This window comes from Nematolebias whitei, chromosome 18, assembly GCF_014905685.2.
Source record: "Nematolebias whitei isolate Nwh7 chromosome 18, NemWhi1, whole genome shotgun sequence".
In the NCBI taxonomy this organism is placed as follows: Eukaryota; Metazoa; Chordata; class Actinopteri; order Cyprinodontiformes; family Rivulidae; genus Nematolebias; species Nematolebias whitei.
In genome coordinates, this window is record NC_056515.1 from 33,220,573 (window position 1) to 33,244,680 (window position 24,108).

Consider the following 24,108-nt stretch of genomic DNA (forward strand, 5'->3'; position numbering starts at 1 on the left):
TCATAACTAAATCAGGGCTACTATTAGATCCAATGTCAAAACAGTGTTTGTAGGTCCCTTGATAGTTGCCTGCTCTAAACTAATGTTTTTACTTTCTTTGAGAATACAGCTGTAACCTTACTGGTGGTTGTCAAATGCGAAGAAGCACCAGAAAACAAAAGACCCACTTAAACAACTTGTTGTTCCACCCAATTACATGATTGCCCTACTTTCATGGTGGCAGGGGGAGATTTTCTTGTTTTTTTTTGGCTTAAATGCTACGACAGAGAAAAAGACTTGGCACTATCTTCAGCTGACTGTAAATTAAAACAAGAATTACGAATGTTTTGAACTGCTGTACATTTAATAATGTATATTCTGAACATTAGATTGTGTTTGTCAGTTTGATATTCTTTGTAAAGTTCAGTGGAGAACAAACCAAGGGGATAATTCAGACGTGACATAGAAGTTCAGAGGCTGTCAGATTAGTTAAACTCTGCAGGTGGAAGGGGTTCAAATGCCCTTTAACCTCTTTCACACATGACAGAGGGTAACAGTGGATATGCTAACTTTAGACACTGAGTGCAATTGAAGTCTGGAGTTTTTATTTATGAACAAATGACAAGCCATTTGTGTAGGAAGCTGCAGAAAACAAGTTCACAGGTGCCAAGTTTCTCCTGCTGTTAGCTTCACTCTCACTTCTTATATTTTTGTTTGCTTTACACATTTAAACTATGTTTGCAACAGAAGAATAAATATCATGGCTTGGATTAAACATAATTCTGTTAGTTGTGAAACTACAATGTTTCACTTTGCTTAAAGGTCAATTAAAACTATTTGGCTATTGATTTGCGCCATCTAGACGTCCTACAAAACCTTTCAAAATGGGACGCCATCAGTGAGAACAGACTGGTCCAGGATATATTGTACTCTGACTTTATGAAGGTCAGAATGCAAACTATATTTCTCAGATATCCTGATGCATGTTCAATATTTCTCAGACATAAAAATGAAAGCTACCTACATGTGACAATAAAAGGTTTCTCTTAGGTATGCCAGAATCAGGACCAATCAGAGGGAGGCAGAAGTTTAAGGCAAGGCCAAGGATCTATGACCTGCAACCCACAAGTTCTTTTATTATCAAGTTAAAACATTTATTTGTACCTACCTGCTGTTTTTACAGAGGGAAAACATTGTGGAGAAGTGTTGCAGCTGCCACCTCTCACTCCCACAGCTTCGTGTTACAGTGGCAAGGCCCTTAGGATTCTTGCTCACTTTGCCTCTACAGTTATCAAAGACTGCCATTCTCTGAAACGTGCAGGTCTCAAAAGATATTTGAAACTTAGCAAAGCTGCAGTGACAGATTGTGTAGGGGAATGTTTGAAGGACTGGCTGATTTCCACGGGATCTCAATCTTCCCGAGAAGTTGAGAATGTGCTACATTTTACATGCAGAACTGTCTCCCCGTCATTCGTCAATACGTGGTGATGCATTCTGTTGTAGTGATCCCTCATCTCATGCGTATGAAAAATATGCACACTTGTCCTGAATATAAGTCCTGTGATGCAACAAATAGAAAGACAACACAGTTTGGTGAAGGTGCTAAAATGAGCTGCAAACAAAACAGAAGGCCTTGACACCAGCTTGAAGGAATGCAAAACACTTACTGCCTTTCATGTCAAAGTTTAAGACCAATTGTCTTAAAAATGAGTTGTAGCTGTTTTGGTCAGACATGGAAAATAACACGTCTGGTACGATACCAGAAGATGCCATGCAGTATGCATTGCTAGAGGTGTCCCAATAATAGACTTTTTTAAGGCCAAGTGAAACTACAAGTACTCCAGTTTCTGTACATGCCAATACCACGTATCAATACTAAGTAGTTTTGAGTTAGTACTTGTACAGGGGCAGCTGTGGCTGAGTGGTTAGAGCAGCTGCCCTGCAACGAGAGAGTTGGAGGTTCGATTCCACCAACAGTCACATGATGAAATGTCCCTGGACAAGACACCAAACCCCCTCATTGCCTCCAATGTGTGTCCCATCAGTGTATGAATGTGATAAAGCACTGATCATTCTTTGTATAGATATGGTAGAGTGCTGTATGAATGGTAAATGAGGGCACAGATTGTAGTGTAAAGCACTTTGAGTATCTTGATAAGATAGAAAGTTGCTATATAAGTTCTGCCCATTTACCATTTTTCTTAAAACATCTCTGAACTACATACATTTTTTTTTACGTTGTGTCCTCCGTTTCTTGCAAAGTGGAAGAGGAAATTACATCACCAAGTCTGAAAGTGGTATCTGTTTGAAGTACTGGGTGTTTTCATGAATACAAGTACAAGTACTTGAAGCTGGAGATGGGCGCAATACCAGTTTCACTATCAGGACACCACTACTTTCAGCTACTATGACAACCAATTTTAGCTCAATATCTTTTAAACTGATTGAGTTATAGCAATATTTATGACTTTTACAGTCAGTTGGCTGCGACAGCCATCTTGGCTTATTCCAATGAATTATAGTTATACATCTAATTTGTCATAGCTGCTCATGACATATTTTGATAAGACAGGCACACAAGTTCACATAGAAAAAGCATTGCTGGGGCGCAGTTAGGGAGTTGGTATCTTGATGAAAGACACAGGAAATGTGGGCATGGCAGAGAGTTGAACCTGCAACTTTCTGGTCTCAAGTCAGCTGCCCTACCTCTAGCTGTGGGTTTTTACACCACAATTACTTAAATTCCCAACTTTCATTTGATAGCTTGGTATGTTCCTTCCTCAGATAACCATCTCTGTTTGATCACCCGGCATTTTATAGCACATTCTCTACTCCACACTTCTTGTGCAGCCATTTTTCCTCCTTGAAGCCCCCCTATATCTTAGAAGAATCGCAATGTGCATGGTGAAAAGAAGGCCTTCGATCTGGGTTGTCAGAAGAAAACGAAAGGGAGAAGATAAAATAAAAAGCTGAGGAAAGAGGAAAAATACTGGTGAAATTTGCACTTTAGTGAGGCAAAGGCAGAGCTAATGAGGAGCGGTGGCAGTGGAGCTGAGCAGGCGAGTTGCATGAGAGTTCAGTATTATGAGGTCTAGTGGGGAAGGGAGAAGATGAGTGGGGTGGTGGAAGAGGGTGGAGGAGGGAGGCTTGGGATTGGGTTTTCAGTGTTTTTCCTTCCTCTCCTCAATGGACGGACCAGATGGTATTCTCATTGAGGAAATTATAGAGCAAAAAGGAAAATTAGAAGCAGCCTGGCAGGGAATGGTGGTCCCCTTAGGCATTACACCGCACATTCATTTGGGTTTATTCCTTATTACACGTGCAGTGCAAAAATATCAGACAAACGTCATTTTCTTTGCTAACAGAGATTTAATACTAACAAAACTTAAAAAAAAAAAGTTTTTATGGGATCAAATGTTATTGAGGTATTTTCAGTGGCAGCTCATGTAGTTCCCTCAGGCTATTTTGAGACACCTTTGAAAGTATGTAAGTGATGGTAGGTGGTGGTGGTGGTGGTGTGTGTGTGTGTGTGGGGGGGGGGGGCATTATACACATTATACTGTGGTATTATTGTGTCATACAAGTAGTTTTGCTTCAGTTTAACAGAATCAACAATGATATAGTGTTTGTATAGCAAACCAAACTGCTTTGAAATCAGTTTAAAACAAAAAAGTAGCTGTGATTTTTAGATTTTTATATGAACCTTCTGCTTTCATTCACTTTTGTGTTAGAAGGCACAGCTGCACAAATTGAAAGGTAATCAGGCAAACAAAATGCAGACTGCTTAAATTATTTGATTCTACTGAGATGTGGAAGAAGACAAAAAGCAAATGTTTGACTGTTTAATTTTTGTGTGAAAGCTCAGCATTCACATTTTTTCTGTTTATCCATTGTATGTTTTTTCTTTTAAATCAAACTACTGCATAGTTTGTGTTCTTTTAGCCTTTCATATATATTTATATATATATAAAAAAAAACACCAATGAACTCAGGAGATGAGTGCTATGACTTTAGGTTTTTGTAACTTTTCGAAATAATCAACTTTATTTATAAAAAAAAACGTCATAGAATTAAATTGGCACCTATGTAATTCCTTCAAAACACACTTTTCTTTTTTTCACCATTTTGATCTTCACATATAGTTTTTAGCTAGCCTTTTGCCTCTTTTAGCTATTGTTTTACTTATTTTAGCTAGCTCCTTTATTATTTTTTTCCAGACCACTTTTGGCTTCTAACTAGCGTTTTTTTCTTCTTCATATTTTTAGCTACCATTTAACTACTTTTAGTGTAATTTCACGTTTTGTTACTTTTAGTTTATTGCTACTTTTATTTTCAAGCAATCATTTTATGCTTTTACCTTCTAACTTTTTATTACCTGTACATATCTTCTTGATGCCATCTTAATATATTTAGCTTTTATTTAGTTTGTTGCTACTTTTTGCTAGCCTTTTGTTAATTTAAGCTTTAAATTAATCTTCTGCAGCTTATAGTTCAAGTTTAGCTACTTTTAGCTTCTAGGTAGACCTTTGCTGATTTTGGCTGGCATTTTTTTTTCTTTTAGCATCTAGCTAATGTTCTATTTTGACTTTCAGCTGTTGCGCTGCTTGTTTTAGTGCTTTGAGTATCAGCGTTAGCAGCATAAAACATTACGGTAAACAGCAGTACGAACATGAGTCTGTGTGAGCAGATGAGCACGCATGAACACAGCAACATGAAACAGATCAGCAGCAACATGAAACAGATCAGCAGCAACATGAAACAGATCAGCAGCAACATGATGTGATTTTTCACAGTGATTATCCTGGTTAGAGATTCATGAGTCTAACAGCTTCAGGGTAGAAGCTGTTCCGCAGTCTAATGGTTCTACACCTAATGCTCCTCAACCTCCTTCCTGAGGCGAGTGGGTCAAAAAGTGTGTATACTGGGTGAGTGAGGTCCTTCATGATGCAGTTGGCTCTCTTCCTGCATCTGGAGGTCTAGATGTCTGTGATGGGGAGGAGACTGACTCCAACAGACTTCTGTGCAGCCTTCACCACTCTCTGCAGAGCTTTTCTTTCTGCAGCTGTGCAGCCTCCATGCCTCCATTATTTATTTATAATTGTTTTAGCAGTATATTAAGTTAAAATGCTCAGGCTTTTCCTCATGTACTGTATGTTAGGATATCAACCACTTAAACTGATGGGGAACTACATTATAAAACTTTTTTTTTTTTTGAATGAATAACAAAAGAAGAAAAAAAGTGCCATGTTAGGCTTCCATTTAATATGAAGTTATGTGTCTGGACTTGGTCAGCACAGTGTTTATATCAGGTTTCTGCTGTTTGATAGAGACCTTGTGCAGGCAGAGGAGGAGAACTCGGAAGCAAAATAAAATAAATCAATTTATTTAACAAAGCAAAAGGCTGAACGTGGCAGCAAAACTTACATGATCGCTGGGAGACGCAGAAGAACAGAAACATGAGCCTCGGCAGGACAACGCACAATGAAGGACAGAGACGCTGACTTATATACAGACATTAATGAAAAGATAATGACAAACACCCGGGGAAAAAACAATCAGAAACACGAGGAAGTGGCAACGACCACAAAGGGGAGACACACAAATTCTCACAGTTTAAGTTTGGGTGAGTTTTTATTTTATTAAGTACCAGAGCAGATTCTGATTATGTTTTTATTGGGCGTTCAATTAACAAACCAGTTTGTTTATGTATGTAAACACTTAAATTTAAGTCACATTTCTGTCTATTTCACGATATATTTATTTATCATATGCAAGTTAACACAGGGTCAACCGTACTACGAAATTAATTTTATTTATCTCACTCCAAACGTTTTCTTGAACATGTTGGGACATTAATTCTAGATTTATTGTCTAAATACAGAAGAGTTGGTCAATGGCGATGCTAGCTGTCATGGAGCAAAATAAGGAACAAGATTTTTGTTTCTGCTGTGTTTTAGAAAACTTAACTTTTACAAAATTGGAGCCCTACCACCTCTGACATTACATTATTTGCCATGCAAGAAAGAAGAACAATGAAGCAAATCATTGTGAAGTTAAATGTTTTATAGCCTTTGTTCTGCGTCTATAATTAGCACAAAATGTTCAAAAGCATATTATATTACTATATTTTAAACTAATTTATGGGCAGAATATTTTCCAGGAAGGAAAGGTCTGGACCATCTGACCCCTATGTCTTCCGTCTGTGCTGTTATAACAAGCCCGGTTCTGTTTCTGGAAGCAAACAGGAACTCAGTCGTTCCACACCAGAGCTGAAAACAGCCATTACATTATAAATGGAACACACATTGCACAGATAACATTGTAGCTGTTGTGTAGGAGTTCCCTCATATGCTGGAAATTGCAAATTGGCGGTTTGCAGAGATCTACAGCTCTAGATGTCGGCAAAGTCACAAAGTGGATGCCTCGAAGTCGTGCTGAAGTTTGGAGCGCCGTTAATTACGGCCACTGTGCACCCGAGTTAAAACGAGCGACGGATACGATGAGCGCTAAAGCTCAACTAAAAGCCTTGTTGTGGCTTTGAAGTTGTGATGGGACTGTAGAGCACCAGAGCTGGATATCAGGACATGCTTCTGCGGGTAGACGACTGTTTTCGCGAGCCGAATCCCAAATGTGTGGCAGTTACGAACACAAATGGGCTGAGATGCCAGTGAAACCCTCGACAACCAATTATCCACCTGCTCTCAACAGCTGAGAGCATTTTCATCAGTGCAGCAGAAAGTCTTATTTAAAAGTCATTCAGGTCTAGGCGCAGGGGAGAAGGCCGCACACCTGTCAGTCTGCTCGTCCATCTCGTGCTGACACCAAACAAACGACGAGAGGAAGAAAACTGTTTTTGATAACACAAAGGATAATAATGTTCAGGATTTAAACTGTGAACGTTACATTTCACGTTGAAGCAGCTTAAATGAGGAGGAGGATTAAAAGCCTTGCGTTTTGTTCTCCACCTTTCATGTCAAAGTTTTACTCTAAGATTGTCTCAGGATGAGAAACGACGGAGCTTTAGCTGTTTTGGTCAAACCTTAAAAAATAACATTATGCGCAATCTCCTGCAATATTACAAAGTTTGACTTAATCCAGTATGTGTTGTGAAATACAGTAGTCCCTCATTTATCGTGGGGAATCTGTACCCTGAAGCGCCGCGATAAGTGAAAAACCGCAAAGTAGGAATAGTAGCACAAGTATTAAGTAATAGTTTATTTTAGTATTTATATAAATATACATATTAAGGTCTTTTAAACCCTTCCCACACTCTCTAAACAATGTTTCTAAACTCTAAATGCTCTAAAAGAGCACAGAATGTCATGACCTCTCTTTGCCTCGGCTGCTCTCAGTCACCTGCAAGCGTTCTTGGCCCCGCCCACTTCTCCGCTCTGCACGGAGATCAGCTCATCAGCTGCAGGAGAAAGCTTATCCTGCAGTGTAGTCTGCAAAGAGGTGCAGGAGGAAGCTTTAAATAAAAATTACATGCCGATCGTGCTGCTCATCCATCAATCAGCCAATTGTGTGTCATGTCCAATCTCACTTTGAAAAACCGCGATAGAGCGAGTCTGCAAAAAACAAACTGAAGTAGCGAGGGACTAATGAACTCTCGGCTACCAACACATTAAAGTTTTGCTCAGTATCTGGAAAAAAGACAGAGCTATAGCAATGTTTGTGTTGGCTCATGTCAGTAAACTATGGTGGCCATCTTGAATGGGATTGACTCCAAAAGTTAATCAGTTGTAGATGTGCACTGAATGATAAACTTCTGAAAGTTTCATTGAACTCGACCCATTGCTTCACGAGGTATTTTGCTAACAGACATATAGTGTTGACACAAACTGTTAGTGTAAAGATTTTAAGCACATATTAAATGCAAAAAGTAACCCTTGGAGTGTGTGTTACTCAAACAGCTATAAACATTAAATTTGAGCACAGTGGCTGTAAAACTGACAAAATTAAAACCTTTTGTTGTGCTTTTGAAGTTTAGTTAGCTCTGGTGGCCATCTTGAATTTGATTGCTTTCAAAAGATATTGAGTTAAAGTAGTAAATTTAATGATTACTTTCTGTAACATTCAGCAAAATCTGTCCACTGGTTCACAAGATATTTTGCTAACTCTACAGATAAACCATCAAGCACATCCAGAAAAAAAAAAAAAAAAAACATTATAGCCTTTGCTTGTAATGGTGATAAAAATAAACCAGTGTGAGGAAAAGTTTTGTAACAATTGATGCTATTTTTTAATGAAAACTAATAAACTCACCATTTATATTTAAGAATAAGCTTTATTGTGGGAAAATGAGTTTCTAGGATGTGGGGTGGATGAAACATATTAGAAAAACACCTTTGGAGAAGAAACTACAATAAGCTACTCATTTGTTTTAAGTGGGAATTAAAAGAAAATACTCCATTAATAAAAAAAATTAAAAAAAAACAGAGAATAATGAAATATTTAAATATATTTTTTCTTTAAAAGGCTCAGACTTTATTGGTCTGTAGCTGAACATTAAAGTTAAATCCAATGCTATCCCAAAAGGCTAATCAGTATTAAGATTATTCACTGACAAAATAAAGAAAAAAAGTACCTGTAACACATCCACTACATTCAAACCAGACATAAATCAATCATTTTACATATTAACACTAAAACAAACTAGTTTTTGTCAGACAAATTGCTTGAACAGGTGCTCAAAGCTCTCTGTCATGTTAAGCTGCTTTAAGTCTGTGTTTTGGTTCCCTAAAAAAAAATCTGGGAGCAGCTGCTCCTTGCACTCATTTCACGAGTTACGAGGCGATAACTGCAGTTGGACACGTTTATTAATGAACTCTGACAGTTTAATGTCCAAATAGTGTTTACTATTAGCCATGTGTTGAAAGTGTTGTCTCCTAACCCAAAGGACAGACCTGATATTTCCAAACTGCAAGCTAAAATAAAGAGGGAACTAAGGTTTAACTCATCCTCACCAGTCACTGGTTGCATCACAAAGTGTGCTCCCATGCAATTAGGTCACACCGTGTGCATGCTAACAGTGAAGCACAGGTCAACCCGTCTGCAGGTTTGTGAACGTTAAGAAGATGAATGTTTGCCTCCAGCCCATGTCCACATACCATCATATCCACCATAAAAATGCACCTCGGCAGCGTTTTGAGTCAAACGGTGCAGATGATGTTTCAAACGGCAATAAAACATGGATTTATCAGAGGAGAGAGCCAGTCTTAGAAGACTACCGGTAATTACCACGGGAGTTGATTTAGCTGGAATGAATGCAAATCGTTATTGAGGAAGGATTAATGAACAGACAAATATTTTATCTGGAAGTCTTACGTCCAATAAACTCCAACTATGAAGTGGAAGTAAAGCATCCTCTGGTGAAAATACCACAAAACGGCATTAATTAGCTCTGTTACATCATCAAAATGATTCTTATAGTCAAGATTCACACAGCTTGTGTTGACACTCGTATTTTATCTGCAAGCCCCAAACTTAAAGGTCACTGCAAAGTCGTGAAAAAGTCTGATAAGTGTTTAACACAAACCGATGAAGTGTTGTTAAATGAAAAAAAAGAAAGCAAAATTGACTAAATCAAATGCTTTCAATGGAGTGCTTTGTTTATGTTGAGCGCATACCCGCATTTTAGATATGCATATTAATAGATCTAAAAAAAACGAAACTATTTCAAGCATAAAGTTCAGGATAACCTGTTTTAAGTTTGAGTTCATATTCTCCTTTAATTGTCAGCCGCTTGGCGCAGCGTCCCAGCGTATTGTTGACCTGCTCAGATAAATGTTAGAGGTTAGATCAAGACTGACAAAGAGAAATAAGGCCTGATGCTTTGGGCTGTGATTGTGTTGGAGCAGAGCCTTGTTTGCAATCCATCAGTGGGGGACATGCACACTGTCAGCATGCTGTGGCGGGGGTCGATATGCCACCAAGGCAAAATCATGACCATTTATTCACTGCGAGCTGCAGCACCGTGCATGTATCTGAACTTTTTATTCTCAATGTCTCACCTTTACAGAAGAATTCTAAAAACTGTTGCAAGATTTTACATCCAATAAGCTGCAAAAGTGCAACAGTGACAGTCGAATTGTATTGGATGCCTGCAAACTTCCCATAATTTTTTTTATATTAATAATAATAATAATAATAATAATAAACTTACAACCCCGGTGTCCAGTTGCTCGGTGGTCAGAGAAGGAGCCGCTCCGGTCAGCGCTGAAAACCACAAAATTGGCACAAAAAGCAGCATATCTGGCGTGATATTCCTCTGAACCGGTGAAACCATGGTGCCCTATGTCAGGCTGATCCTGCAGGGCTCAGACACAGACCCAAACAGCCGCATCCACGGGATAAATCACCCCGCCACTCTGGGAGAACGTGCCTGTCTACCTCACTGTTGAGCGCAAACGCATAAAGCACATGAAAACCCCGCGACGCGTTTGGGCTTCACAAGTTTGTCTTCCAGAAGTCATCAAATACAAGGAGGGAGTGTGATCAGAAGCAACAGCTCGAGTCCACTCTCGGTTGAGGCTGTAAGAAGTCCACGTGATTAAATCCCAGCAGCAAAGACGCGCGCGGTGTCCGCTCCTGACGGCGCCGCGTCCGGCTCTGAGGAACCGCAGCAGCTGCGTGGGGTTCACTCCGGAGGAGGAGAGGAGCCCGCCTGTCGACGCACACACGGCGAGGAGCGTTCAAAAGCTTCAGGGGGAGGAGGAAGAAGAGGGGTGAGGGAGGAAGAAGAGGGTAAGGGAGGAAGAAGAGGGTGAGGGAGGAGGGGAGTTCAGCGCGTCTCAGCCGCGGTGGAGACGGGGGATTCATGACGCGCGTCCTGCGCAATGTGAGCGTCTTGAGGGTGAAATAAGGGTTCAAACACAATTTGTAAGCATTTGCTGCGTGAAATATGTCAATTATAGGCAGGGAACCCGTTGGCTGATATTTATTTAATTTAAAACATAAAACAGATGAAGAAAAAAAAGTAGCTCCTGCTAGAAGAGAGTTTAACTCTTCATTATGTTCATGTTTTTTGATTCTGCGCCATGGATTTGAGAGATGTAGCACAGGAAAGTGTCAGTGGTGAAGCCTTGATACTGAGAAGTATCAGTCCACCTTTTCATGTGGAAACTGTGGGGTCTGAAAAGACCAGACAAAATCTGCAATCCTTTACTTCACATGTACATGTTGTCTGCGTGTGCAGCAAGCTACACTTTTCTGTCTGAAGCTTCTTGTACAGAAAACTGTCTAATTTTCAGATGATTATCATGAACTTGGAGGGGTTTTTTTGAAGAAAAATGTGTTTAGGACCAGTTAGTACAGATTACAGGTTGTGCAAAGCTCAGGATGAGTAAAAGTCAGCAAATGTTTTAAGGATGACTCTCTCTAAATGGCTTTAAACATTTGTTAAGTTCCTGGGAAAAACCAATGCAGACATGTTCTTGTTTCTAGTTTTCTACACCGCCTTACAACCTATCTGTTTTTTGTTACTTTTCCTTTTAATTACTATTTTATTTTCACTTGTTTTTTTTTTTAAAAATGTACACATCTGTCTATTATTGTCTTTGTTGTCCATTGTTGTCATAACTCTGTTAAAAGCAGGTCTCTCTTGTAACTGAGCCCCTGAGGCGAAATGGGATTAACCTGTATAAATAAAGGTTGAAGGAATGAATGAAACTGCTGCTACATCAAATTTCAGCTCAATATCTGTCAAAAGCCAATTAGCTTGGGCAGTCATCTTGAATCAGGCTAACTCTTAAAAGTATTTGTCATTGTACATCCAACAATTTCTTTTTGATAAATTGATTGAACTCTGTCCAGTGGTTCAAAGACTCAATGTTATAAATGCACACAGGCAAGTAACAAGGTCAAGTAAGGTCACCTGCAATAACTAACACACTGTGTTGTGTGGCTTTTGTGTAATTTTGGTTACTGGCCGTGTTGTTGTGAAAGTTTTACAAAATTTTAATCAGTTGCAGCAATATTAATGGTAATTTATCGAAAATGACTTAAACAATTTATTCACACGCCACAAAAATCCCTGTCAAAATATAAATTCAATCTTCAGATTTTGTCCAGATTAGGGTTTAGAGGATGCAAAGCACAATGCGAGTCTAAACAATGATTACTATTACAATAATAACTTTACTTCCTGGCTGCTGTTGGAAACCAGGTAAGTTTGATGATGACACTTCAACATGCAAATAACTTAACCTCATTTTTTATTGGTTATATTCCTCAAAATGCTCAAACTGAACACTCAACTTGACTGATCAGTCGTTGATTTAATGAAGATGGGAAGTTGTTTTATAGGACCTACATTGTGCTTCAAGATTATTACAAACTGTGCTAAAGAAACAAGATTTATTTTAGAATATGGTTTGACCAGTTCAGCCAAGAATCTGTCAAACTCGTCTGCAACGGTTCTCAGCACAAGCTGAATTTAAAGTTGGAATATGGATTTGACTAACAATTTCAAGGTTGAAAATATTTACCACCTGACATTTAGAGTCATTTTCTATCTATGTCTTTGGCTTTTGACACTTATAAGCAATGCAGTTATAAAAAAAGTTTGTGAAAATATTCAGCCTCTTTGTTGCTTATGCACTTAACATTTGAAATTATTCAATTTTCTTGGATAACTGCTCGGATAAAACTGTTTTACAAATAATCTTTTAATAAAAGTGGTCCTTATGTGAGAAATGTAGTTTTAGTCATGCTGTAATTGAGTCAAAAATCCTAGTCCAAGCCAAGATGAGCATTTTTAAGAGCACATTACAAAATGGACCCAATAGTCAAAACTCAAAATTAACTCTGATTAAAAAATAAATCAACTCTGTGCTCTTGAGACCAGTTGGAACCACTCAGACCGAGATGTGTTCAAGTGTCATGATTTGGTCAGACTCAATAAATAACCAGACTGAGTGTAAGAAGACCAACTCAGAAATAATTTACTGTAAGATATATAAACTGTATTACACTTATTTACAAAAGGGGACTGGAACACCTGAAGAGGAAGGGAACAGGAAGAGTCCAGGAGCATAGAGAGATGTTGCAGATTACTGGATGGGCGTCATCTTACTGAACAAGGGGAACCATGGAGCAGAGGCTTTAATGTTCCAGGCTGAGGTAGGCAGTAGGGCTGGTGGTGGAATAACACCAGAACGAAGGTAGACAAAGTTCAAGAGGCATGAGGACCTTCACAAGGGATCCACTTTACCACTTGCTCTTGCTGAAATCGGACGCATCTCCCCTCCCTCTCCGCTTTGCTTTGCTGCTCTGTCTGTCTGTGAAACTGCTTCTGAGCCTCTCTTGCATTTCTTCCGAACCATAACTATGGACTTGTTTTGATCAGTTGGTCCCTCAACTCAATTTACAACATTTCTTCGAAGAGAAGACAGGCTTTAGGCAAGCCGATTTGCCCTGTTGGCACGCACACAGCTGGATATCTCATCAACTTGGAAGACTTGATGATGTGTCTATCTCTGCTGCCACTTGTGGATTTTAAAGACGCATATTTAATTGGATAAACAATAACTGGTTCCTGCTTTTTGGATTCAGCTGGTTGCTGGTTTTATCTACAATCAAGGAAGTCGTCGGCAGCAAATTTTGGACCCGATCACGCTGATTGCCTTTATGATGGCTTGGTTCGTGCCTCGAGGACCCAGACTCAAATGCTTTGGGCAGAATGGATCAGATCTCTGGGATTTTACTCAGTCACGTTCCATCCGTGTGGCCATGTAATTTGGACATTTCGGAACCAAGTCGTCCAACACAGACTCAAGGTAGATGTCATTAAGTTCTGCCTGTCCCCAAAACAACTGTGTGTTTATCTGAATTTGGCTCCCTTGGCTGGCCTTGAAGGCCATCTTATCTGAATTCACCTGGAGAACATATAATCTGATGCTCACCACCCACTTCCCTGAGGAATTTCCAACTGATAACCAGATGAAACCAGCTGAATAAACTTTGTGTCATCATTTCAGGACTCTTAGATTCTCGTAGGCATTATTCTTGGCCATTCCTCGACATACCTCGAGAATGTTTACAAATCTCACCGAGGACATTGGCTGATTATTACACCATTATCAGAACTCTTACAGTGCCCTCGATAGTGTCTGTGGCTTCGCTCACTGCTCTCATTGTCCCCCCCCCCCCCCTCTGCAGAATGTCTACGTCAGTATGTGCTTGTTTGTGCAATGTGTTTTTCAATATCAGTTTTTTCTTCTCAGGCAGAAAAAAAGTCTGATGAGAATTTTTTCGTCTCCAATTCCTACGTGTCTAGTTTTATTCTTTTTGTCTGTCTAAACAGATCTCACTTGTAAATGAGTCTTCTAGGCTTAATGTGTCTTATCTGTCTAAATAAAGTTTGAATGAATGAATGAAAAAAAGAACAGGACTCCAGCAGACCAGATTGCTGGAGGCACGAGGAGTTCATCCTCAATAATCCAGGTAAAATAAAAAAAAATCCAACAAAGTTAAGTCATGTCCTCTGAACAGTTTATTTTTTGTTGAAACGTTTCGTCCTTCATCCAAAGGACTTCATCAGTCCGAGGAGCCACAGCAAACTCAGTCCCACAAGCAGCACACTGCTTGTGTGACTGAGGTGAGGTGTAGGGTGTCCCCTACCAGAAGGATGTGCTTTGTTGTTTTTTTTAAATTATTTTGTTTTTAAGTTGTTAAAAAAGGAAACCAAAGTCAAATGACATCATAATCTCTTTGATTGACACATTGAAAGAGAAACCAAAACCATCAGTGAGAAATTTAGAACTTATTGCTGATTTATCATATTTATTAAGCTTTCATTCATATCTATAGCTCAACAAATTGGCTTTGTGTTTACATCCTAGCCTTTCAAGTACACGCATATTTGTCTGACAACATATATTTTTTTCAAATGGCTGTAAAATACACTATTTATCCCAGAGCTATAAAACACTACATACTTTAGATTAAATACTGGCAGTAGGAATTTAAATTTTTACACCACGGAGCAATACATCTGTGTAAAATTAGAAGCTATAGGTCACGGAAGGAAAATGAAAACGGCATCTGTTTATGTATCACAGAGAAATGTTTGATTTTATGTTCCTCACTTTATTTTTACCACATCTGAGCAAACATCTGAAGAAGCAGGGACTAATTTGCGGAGCAGCAGACATAATTATTATAATATGAAACCGTGCGGCTCTCTTGTCTGTATAGAAATGACTAATTAAGTCATTTCTTTCTTTTTTTCATACTGCATGGTTGTAAAATCTGATAGAAGTACACTGTAATGAATAGCATCACTAAAAGCTACATGCCCATACAGTATATTTTTAACTATTTAAAAGGCAGAACGGTCATGTGATGGAATTAATAAAAGTGTTTGAATACATTTAGATAAAAAACAAACAAAAAATCTGAACACCGAGTCTCCTACTTGTTTTGAATTCATCTCCTCCTCATCCTTGGCGAGGAGTGACACACGTGCACAAGTATACACACTTCAGATCTCTCACAGCAATCATTTGTCACTTGAGGAAAAACAAAACACGACTAAAAAGAAAAAAAAAAGATGAGAAACATATTTTTAGCTCAGCAGTATTAAGTTTTGCAGTGTTACTGCAGCTCCCAGCCCCAGAAAGACGGACCACACAGCCACAACATTACAGTAATTCTGAATATGGAGTCTCTCAGCATGCCTGCTGGCACAACGGAGCTTCAGTTATTCGCTTTTACATTAAGAAAATGTTAAAATACCCATTTGCTCATCTCACCCTGCTGTGCAGCTTTAACCCGAAGTGTTTCACTGACTTCACATTATTTTTCTTGCAGAATTTGCACGTGTTCCTGGTTAGATGATATAATTAGGACAGTGTGGCGTAGGGCTGAAAAAAGTGGGTAATAATGCAGTGATAATTCTTTTGGATTACATTGTAGCAACTAAACTTTAAACATGTGGATTGTTATAATCTCTTTAAAAAAATAGTGCGTTATCATCACCGTAATTTCCAGACTATAAGTCACTACTTTTTTCACAAGCTTTGAACACCGCAGCTTATACAACTCTACAGCTAATTTATGGAATTATTTTTTTTTTTTGTGGATGGGCTAACAAGCTTCATGCAGCCAGAATATTTAGCCTTGTCACAACTGGGCACTCACATCGCTGCCCAATGGGGGGGGGGGGGGGGGCCTCATGACTTGACTCAATGAGACTACCTGTATAAATAAAGGTTAAAAAAAAGTCTGACCAATGAAATGACCGAACAAGTCACAGTGGACCAATGAAACTTCCACATTCTCTCCTCCATTCCCCACCCTGAGGGAGTCCCCCCCCTCCCACTTCCTGAGGGCGCAACGAAGTATTTGCAGCCAGTCGAAATAAGTGAATTGTAAATCAAATTAAATGGCGAATTTGCCTCGAGACAAAAGTGACATTAAGAGCGACAATGGAAGAGAGACAGAGGACATGTGTAATGAAGTTTTTCTGAGGCTGTTCAATTCTCACACTGAAGAAGATGATTTTAATCATGGACACCTGCGGCTTATAGACAAGTGCAGCATATATATGTACACAATTGTTTTTATTTGTGGGCGTGGCTTATATTCAGACACATTTAATAGTCTGGAAATTACGGTGATTATTTGTCAATATCACTGCCACTATAAAAAGCAGTTGGTCATCAACATCTTTATAGTTGTTGAGCTAAAATCTAGTGTGGCAGTGTTTGAGAACCATCTACGACACATACAGATCATGTAAGGTCTTTTATTCAAACTTTGGCTTGCAAGCCAGCAAACAAAATGCATTTCATCAAGGAATCTAAGAAGGCTGAGTCAGGTGTGAAGAAGTCTTTTGGATAAAAGACGAAACGTTTCAACAAAGAAGAATCCGTCCAGAAGACCTGACTCAACCGTGTTAGATTTATCTACCTGGATTATTGAGCATGCATCAGGACTTTTAGCATACATGAATTGACAGCCCTGTGATGGACTTGCGACCTGTCCGGGGTGTACCCCGCCCCTTGCACAGTGATTGCTGGACATGGGCACCGGCGACCCCAGTGACCCAAAATAGAAGAAGCTGGTAAAAGATAATGGATGGGTGGATGGATGAATTCACAGCAATAGCTCTTCTATGTGGTTTTGTGTTTTATTGCACGTTCAGTTCATGAATTAGAAATAAAGTTGCTCCCTTCTATAAGGATCGCCACAGCGAGTAAACTCGCATGAAAGATTTGGCAATTATTTTATGCTGGATGCCCTTCCTGACCCAACCTGGGCTTGAACCTGCAACCTTATGATTACAAGACTGACCACCAGGCTACAGTTATGATTTAGAAATAAATGCATGGCATAAATAATTCATATTTGTTTTATTTAATGTATGTTTTGGTTTACGTGTGCATGATGATTTTAGAACGTTGTCCTCACCACTGGAGAACTTCTAAATGGAGCCGTCTCAGTACATTTGTTTTTAAATCTCCAAAAGATTTTAGAACAGACCATAAATTTGACAATATTTTTCCGTGTTGCTGTGCGACCCAGGGATATGTCCTGGTAATCTGTACACTTTTTAACATCTGCTTTGATGAGTAACCATGCCAATGGGAAAAATGTTTACATGGGAGCACTCTTCTTAAAGTCTGGCCCACACCAAGAACAATAAAACTAGGGTTGTAAATATGTAATTCCAATGGATGGTGAAGTGCACACCACATAAATAAGGGTGATGGTTCATAATGTTAAGGGTGTTTTGAGAAATTTACAGCACAATAAAACAAACAGTGATATGTGACTTCTAATGTGATGAAAGACAGACTGTCCCAAGGCTTTGCTTAAAGCATTTTAGCAATATCGTTTATATTTTTTCCTTAGGAACAATATATAAAAATGAGTAATCTATACTACTTTATGCATGTGGATTTCCAAATTAAACAACTCTCTTATGTGAACAAAGTTATGATCAACATCTTCTCTGAAACCATTCACCCATAACTAAAGACTATCACTTATTAAATGTTAAAATGGTTCATATCCATGCCATATAGCCATAAAATACACCAAGTCTAAATACCTGTGCTACACCATGATCCTGTCTTTGTTATTATGCATGCCCTTACTGATATGACTTTAAATCATTAGGGCATTAGATTATCATGTAAGAGCTTAGAGTAAGATTAAGAGTAAGAGCTTTATATATTCACAATGAAATATATGTATATTTTAATACAATATTTCTTCAAATCAACTGTTGAAAACCTTACTGGATATTTTACCAATTCACCCATAATTCAATGCATTAATCTAGTCATTTAGTTTTAACTTGACAGATTATAGACATAGCTGAAACACTGGGAATATCGAATAATATGTTTAATCTAAAAAGGCCTTAAAGCTGCAAACACTTTCTGCACTCTTAACATTCACTGCATGGCTTTCAAACTAAACATACAACGAAAAATAAGTTTCATAGTGACAACAGTATAAACAGGCTTTTGTAAAAAGTAAAATAAAAGTACTAATGCAACCCTGAACGTAGTACCTGAAGGTGAATCAGTTCACTCTGGACACAAAACAAAACATTTAAATGACTTAACTGAACAAATAATGAATGTTGTTTTGTAACGTTCCAAAAATCAGTGCTAAAGTGAAATAAAAAGTGTTAGTTGAACTTTATATGAACTTTTTTGAAACTGAATCTCTGTGGTTTGGGTGATTCAATGTCCTCTGTTTTGAAAAAAAAAAAAAAAAAGTGGCGAAAGTTCAAAAACAACTAAACCAGCAAAAATAGAACTATCATTGCAGTGTATAAATATTATTTTAAGAAGTAGCAAATTATTTTGGTGCTTTTTTGCTTCACACAAAGAACAACAAGGCTTTTTTTTTAACATACAGTATTAAATATTGTAATTTCGCTGGACTGTCTTATGTGTGAAATTATTTTCTCCACTGAGATGTTTCGAATAGAAGATATAGAGCAGCATTAAAAGTGACGCTTCAATTTATAAGTGAACAGTGACGGGGGTTGGACTGGCTTCTTGTGATTGTTTTGAGAACAGGTAACAAAAATGGCAGCCAATTTTAGCAACCTCAAAAAATGATTTAAATGTTGAACCTTTTTCAAAACGTTATAGAATAACTTCATTATTTTACATGGGTGATAATTGAGTTTACGTTTCTGATTGATGCCAGTTATTAGTCTGTCAATCTGTCTATTTTGTTGCTAGAAAAAAAATCACGTGTAAAAAAATGAATATAGACTATATACTGTATATATGTTTTTTTATATATATTTTTCTTCTTTCGGCTGCTCCCTTCTTCAGGGGTTGCCACAGCGAACTAACTCGCACAAAGACTTGGCAGTTATTTTTACTCCGGATGCCCTTCCTGACGCAACCACAGACCACCGAGCTACCACAGTCCTCTGTGTGGAGCAGAGAGCTGCTATCTAGGACACCCGGCGGAGCAGATGTTGGGGGTTAAGGACCTTGCTCAAGGGCCCAGAGTGGGACGAATGAGGGTGGGGGCAGGTGTGGGTGCTTCTCTTACTCCACCCACATTTTTGATGTTGATATAGATATATATATATATATACTCCTAAAGGAGTAGTCTACAAAATTTTGGGCAAGACAGCAGATTATTCAGAAATATGGCCTTTTGGTTATCCATCCATCCATCCATCCATCCATCCCTTCATCCATCCATCCCTCCATCCATCCATCCATCCATCCCTGGAAATTTTGCAACAGCTTTTCAAAGCAGAAAATAAATCCCACCGTGCAGTATTCCCTCAGTCAGCCTCCTTAATTAATGACCAGATTAATCCAATTAGAGCTCATTTAGAGGATTTACGGCTGTGCAATGCATTATTCATTGCAGGTTACATTTGTTGTGAAAGAATGCAGGAGGTTTCAGCTGTACCACAATAATTTTCATGTTTAATTCAAGGAACTCTTCAGCTGCTTGATTTTTTTTTCCTCAAGATGCGAGCTGCCTTGCAGTGTTTTCTGCTAAGAGGTTTCACATGTGTGAGATGCATATTGATCCTATGATGTTTTTGTGATTGCTAGCAATAGAATGATTAGAGCTTTGATTAAATATGTGAAAGGCGAGATGGAGCATGGCATAGAGAAATCTGATTACTGGCTCAGAGTGGGCAGCACGCAGGCAAACTGTTGTACAATAAAGACCTTTTAACACCAGATTTTTAAAACTTGCATATTTTATAATTAGAAGGAATAGAAGTATAGCCATTTGGATTAAAACTTGTAAATGATGTGTGATCACGTACAATATTTTGAGATTTCAGCAGATTTGTTGGCACTCTGAATATGCGATGACAATGATTTGCAACTAATACAGCATCAACCTTGACCTCCATATCAACACTTTTGACTAATTTATAGTCATTTTTGTGTCGACTACTTCTGATTAGCTGTGTCAGCCATCTTTAACTGGATGAGCTCCAAACAATGACCAGTTGAAGATGTACTCTAGAGCTATCATTTCTAAACTGGACCCGAAGCCCGGCCCGACCTGAATTTGGGGTGGGCCGGGCCATGATAATGCGCTGGATGGGTGGGCCGGGGTCAGGCTTTTGATTACATCAGCAGGTCAGTCGCAATCCTACATATGGCAACATTGTTTGTCATAAAATCAGCTCTGATCTTCTGCCCCTTTTAACCAGCCGAGCGTCACCGCAGTAAAGTTAGTTTTATGTTGGACATTGGACATTCGAGCTCCGTGGCTTCAGTGGTGTGTTCCTCTCGTTCGATCCGATGCAGGCAGTCTGATTTCGGTCAGCTGAACTCGAACGAGAGGAAGACACTGCTGAAGCCATGGAGCTCGAAAGTCCAACGTCCCACATAAAACTAACTTCACAGCGGTCCGTGACTTCACCGATTGCTAATAACTATAAACAGTCAAAGCTTAATTAAAAATGTCAGGGTTTTTTTTCGGGTTCGGACCTGTAATTATCGTTAATTCATTGGGTCGGGTGGGGTTCAGAAATGATGGCTACGGGTTGGGACCGGGTCAGATCTGATTTTTTGGGCCCAAATACAACCCTAATGTACACACAATAATTAGTTTCTGAGTGTTTCATTGAATTTTGTCCAGTAGTTCATGAACTATTTAGCTAAAAAGGCAGACAAATGAACATGCAACAACACACACACATGGACACTGAAGGATTCCAGAATTTTCCTCTGCGGGTTTCTAAGTCCTGGGAGGCACCAACGAGCAGCAGCTCTGGGTCATTTCCTTTAACGAACTCCAGGAGTATGAGAGGCTGTGGAAGTGTTCTTTTCCCTGTTAGAGCATTTGATACCACCTGATATAGCTATCGGCCTCCTTCTTTGAAATAAAGATTTATACTTACCTTGTTTTCTCCTCTTTGTTTCCTAAAAACTTCATCATGAGCCCCACGTCCTGGGTGTGGGGTTTCTGTGTTGCTTGTTCTCCTGCACTCTCCTATGTCTTTCTTCTTGTGTCAGCTCCTGTCTCACCTGTGTCTAATTGTTATCACCCCAGGTGTTTCTCATTCTGTATCGTCAGTGTCTTGTATAAAGTCTGTGTTTTTCCATTCCTCCTTTGTCCAGGCATTATCCTTCCATGGCTACATGTTCTGCTCCTATGTCTTCTCCTTAAAAAGTAAGTTTTTTGGCTGTGCCATCAGCTCAATTTTTGTTTTGTAAAAATAAATATTATTTTAATTGAACTTGGAGTCTCTTGTGATCAGTCTGCATGTGGGTTCAACACAATAGGCAGCAGAATCATGTCACTGGACTACGTTTTCTTTCTTGTGCCTCCAAGACAAGTCCTTACCGTTTGAATCTCTGACTTTTTACCTTGGCCTACCATCATCTGCTCTGCCATCTCACCACTTGTCCATTTACAAACCCACTACGGTACTTCTAACTCCTCAAACGTGAACCATACCTACATGGAATCCTCTGCTCTCATCTCAACGCCGTGCATTCTCCAATACACCAGTAATAAATAGGAAATCTGCTCATAACCTAATCCTTCCCTTCCAGAAGCCATTTTACGCTCTTCTTCCTTCTCCAGGTTTCCCAGGCTCCCTGGTAAGTGTTTTCCTACACTTTTTAAATGAAGTCATTCTTATTGATTTTGTGAATGTTTTGCCTCAGTCCCTCTACTCTGGGTTTTACCTCCATTTTGATAAATACAGGGAAGAACAAAACACATACCATATTTTACGGCATATAAGTCACAGTTTTTTGCATAGATTTGTCAGTCCTGCGACTTATATACTTTTTTTCCATATTCATGACGCAATTTTTGACTTACGCTTTAAATGTTCATTCATACTGACATGAACCAGAGTGAATATTACCATTTGCAGCCACTAGAGGTGCAAGAGGCGCATATGTTGTTCCTGTACCGCTATCCCTCCCCCCACCCAAAAAAATTGACAATTAAAGTGCATTTATTAACGAAAAAGTTAAACTGAGACACACATTTGCTATAATGTTGAGCAAACAGTTAATTGTTTTTAAGTGTTAATCTTGTTAAATTTCGAAGAACTACAACAGCGAGTCCTGTCGTGCATTCTTCCTTCACTCAGCTGGTGCAGGTGGAGGAACGCTGGAGACCTCGAGGTTCCAGCGTTCCTCCTGTTGCCCCTGCCAGGAGGAAGGGTGTGAGTGGGGATGCTCTGGCGGCGGAGCGGGGAACAACACCTGGAGCAAACATGTCTATTTGCTCAGGGTCAAAACAGCTACATTTCTCCACGTCGCCCAGGCCAAATGAAGCTGTTTAAGGTTCCACTTATTAAGGAAAAGTTAAACTGAGACACACCTTTAATGTCGAGAAAACAAACAATTGTTTTTAAGTGTTAATCTTGCTAAATTTCGAAAAACTACAACAGTGAATCCTCCCATGTGCACTGCCGTGGCCGCCAATCGATTTTTGGCACAACACCGGCCCACGTTTCCCGTGGATTAGCAGTGATGCATAATAAATGCAATTTATACTCCGAAGCAACTTATATTTTTTTCCTCTTCATGATGCTTTTTTTTTTTTTTTTTTTGACTGATGCGACTTATACACTGAACAATATGGTATAAAGAATGAATTAAAGAGGCCTAGTGTTTCAAACAACTTTTCCTGTCATTTGCTCATGTTAAACATAATGAAAGGTAATCCCGACAGTCCCTCCTGCCCAGCAGCTTGGCGTTTGTAGCCTCTGAATGGTATCATTGAATCTTTGCCTGGGGCTCATCTACACTTGCCCTGTGGTCTTTTCTTTCTTGTTTTATTCTCAGTCCATATAAAGGAAAGGACATAAAATAATTCAATATTTTTCAAAATTTTACACGTCTTTTTGTCACAACGTGAGCCCTATTTGTGTCGAGCTCTAAAGAACAAGGTATTCTCCGTTGATCACCTTCATCTTTAATCCTTTTGGCTGGCCTTTTTTGCTCAAAAGTTAATAGGTGTCAAAACAAGATGGATTTAGTGTTGCTTGGTCTCCTGCAGTTCAGCGGCAGAGAGATGGTGAAACATACAAAACGCTGCACTGGGGGGGTGTCAAACAAGGTGAAGCATCATGAAGGCAGAGCTTTACTCTCAGTATTCTGCCTTGTTTCTCCTCATTATGGCCATCATATCCTCGCACGTCTTTTATAGACACATCCCATCCAAATATGCTGCCTGCTATTGTCATAAACAGGTGCTGTAGTGGTCACTGCTTCAGACCTTCAGAGAAAATGCAATTTTGAGTCTTAATTCTAAATGTTCTCTATTCCCCCTGAAGTGTGTAGCTTATATATCTACTTTTCATTAAAATGAAGAGTCCCGCTTTCAAAAAAATATCAGAATTTATTGCTTATTACAGCAAAATTGGAAAAAATGTGAGTGGCAGAAACATTTTTGTGAGTAATTGTTGACTATTGCTGAACATTTAAATGTGTTTCACTGAATTTTTGCTATATTCGCACTTTAAGATAAAGTTAGCATGAAAACTAAAATTGCAATGTTGTTGATTGCTGCAGTTTAAATATCAGTTGTGATAAAACCGTCTGTTGGACTGGTCAAATCAAGGCAACTGAAATATAATAATGTGTTTTTCTGGTCCAAACATATCTTTGTAAAAATTGTATTGTTTCCAACATCACAATA

General features: G+C 38.9%; 1 protein-coding gene across 1 annotated transcript in view; it reads right to left on the bottom strand.

The window, feature by feature from the left end:
- LOC119424561 (matrix metalloproteinase-17) overlaps positions 1-10,353 on the bottom strand; it is a 29,943-nt gene extending 19,590 nt beyond the window's left edge. Inside the window, exon 1 of the mRNA XM_037692048.1 lies at positions 10,145-10,353. Within this exon, the coding sequence (XP_037547976.1) occupies positions 10,145-10,267 (123 nt within the window). The 5' untranslated portion in view covers positions 10,268-10,353. The remainder of the gene's footprint in view (positions 1-10,144) is intronic.
- Positions 10,354-24,108: the final 13,755 nt, after the last annotated feature.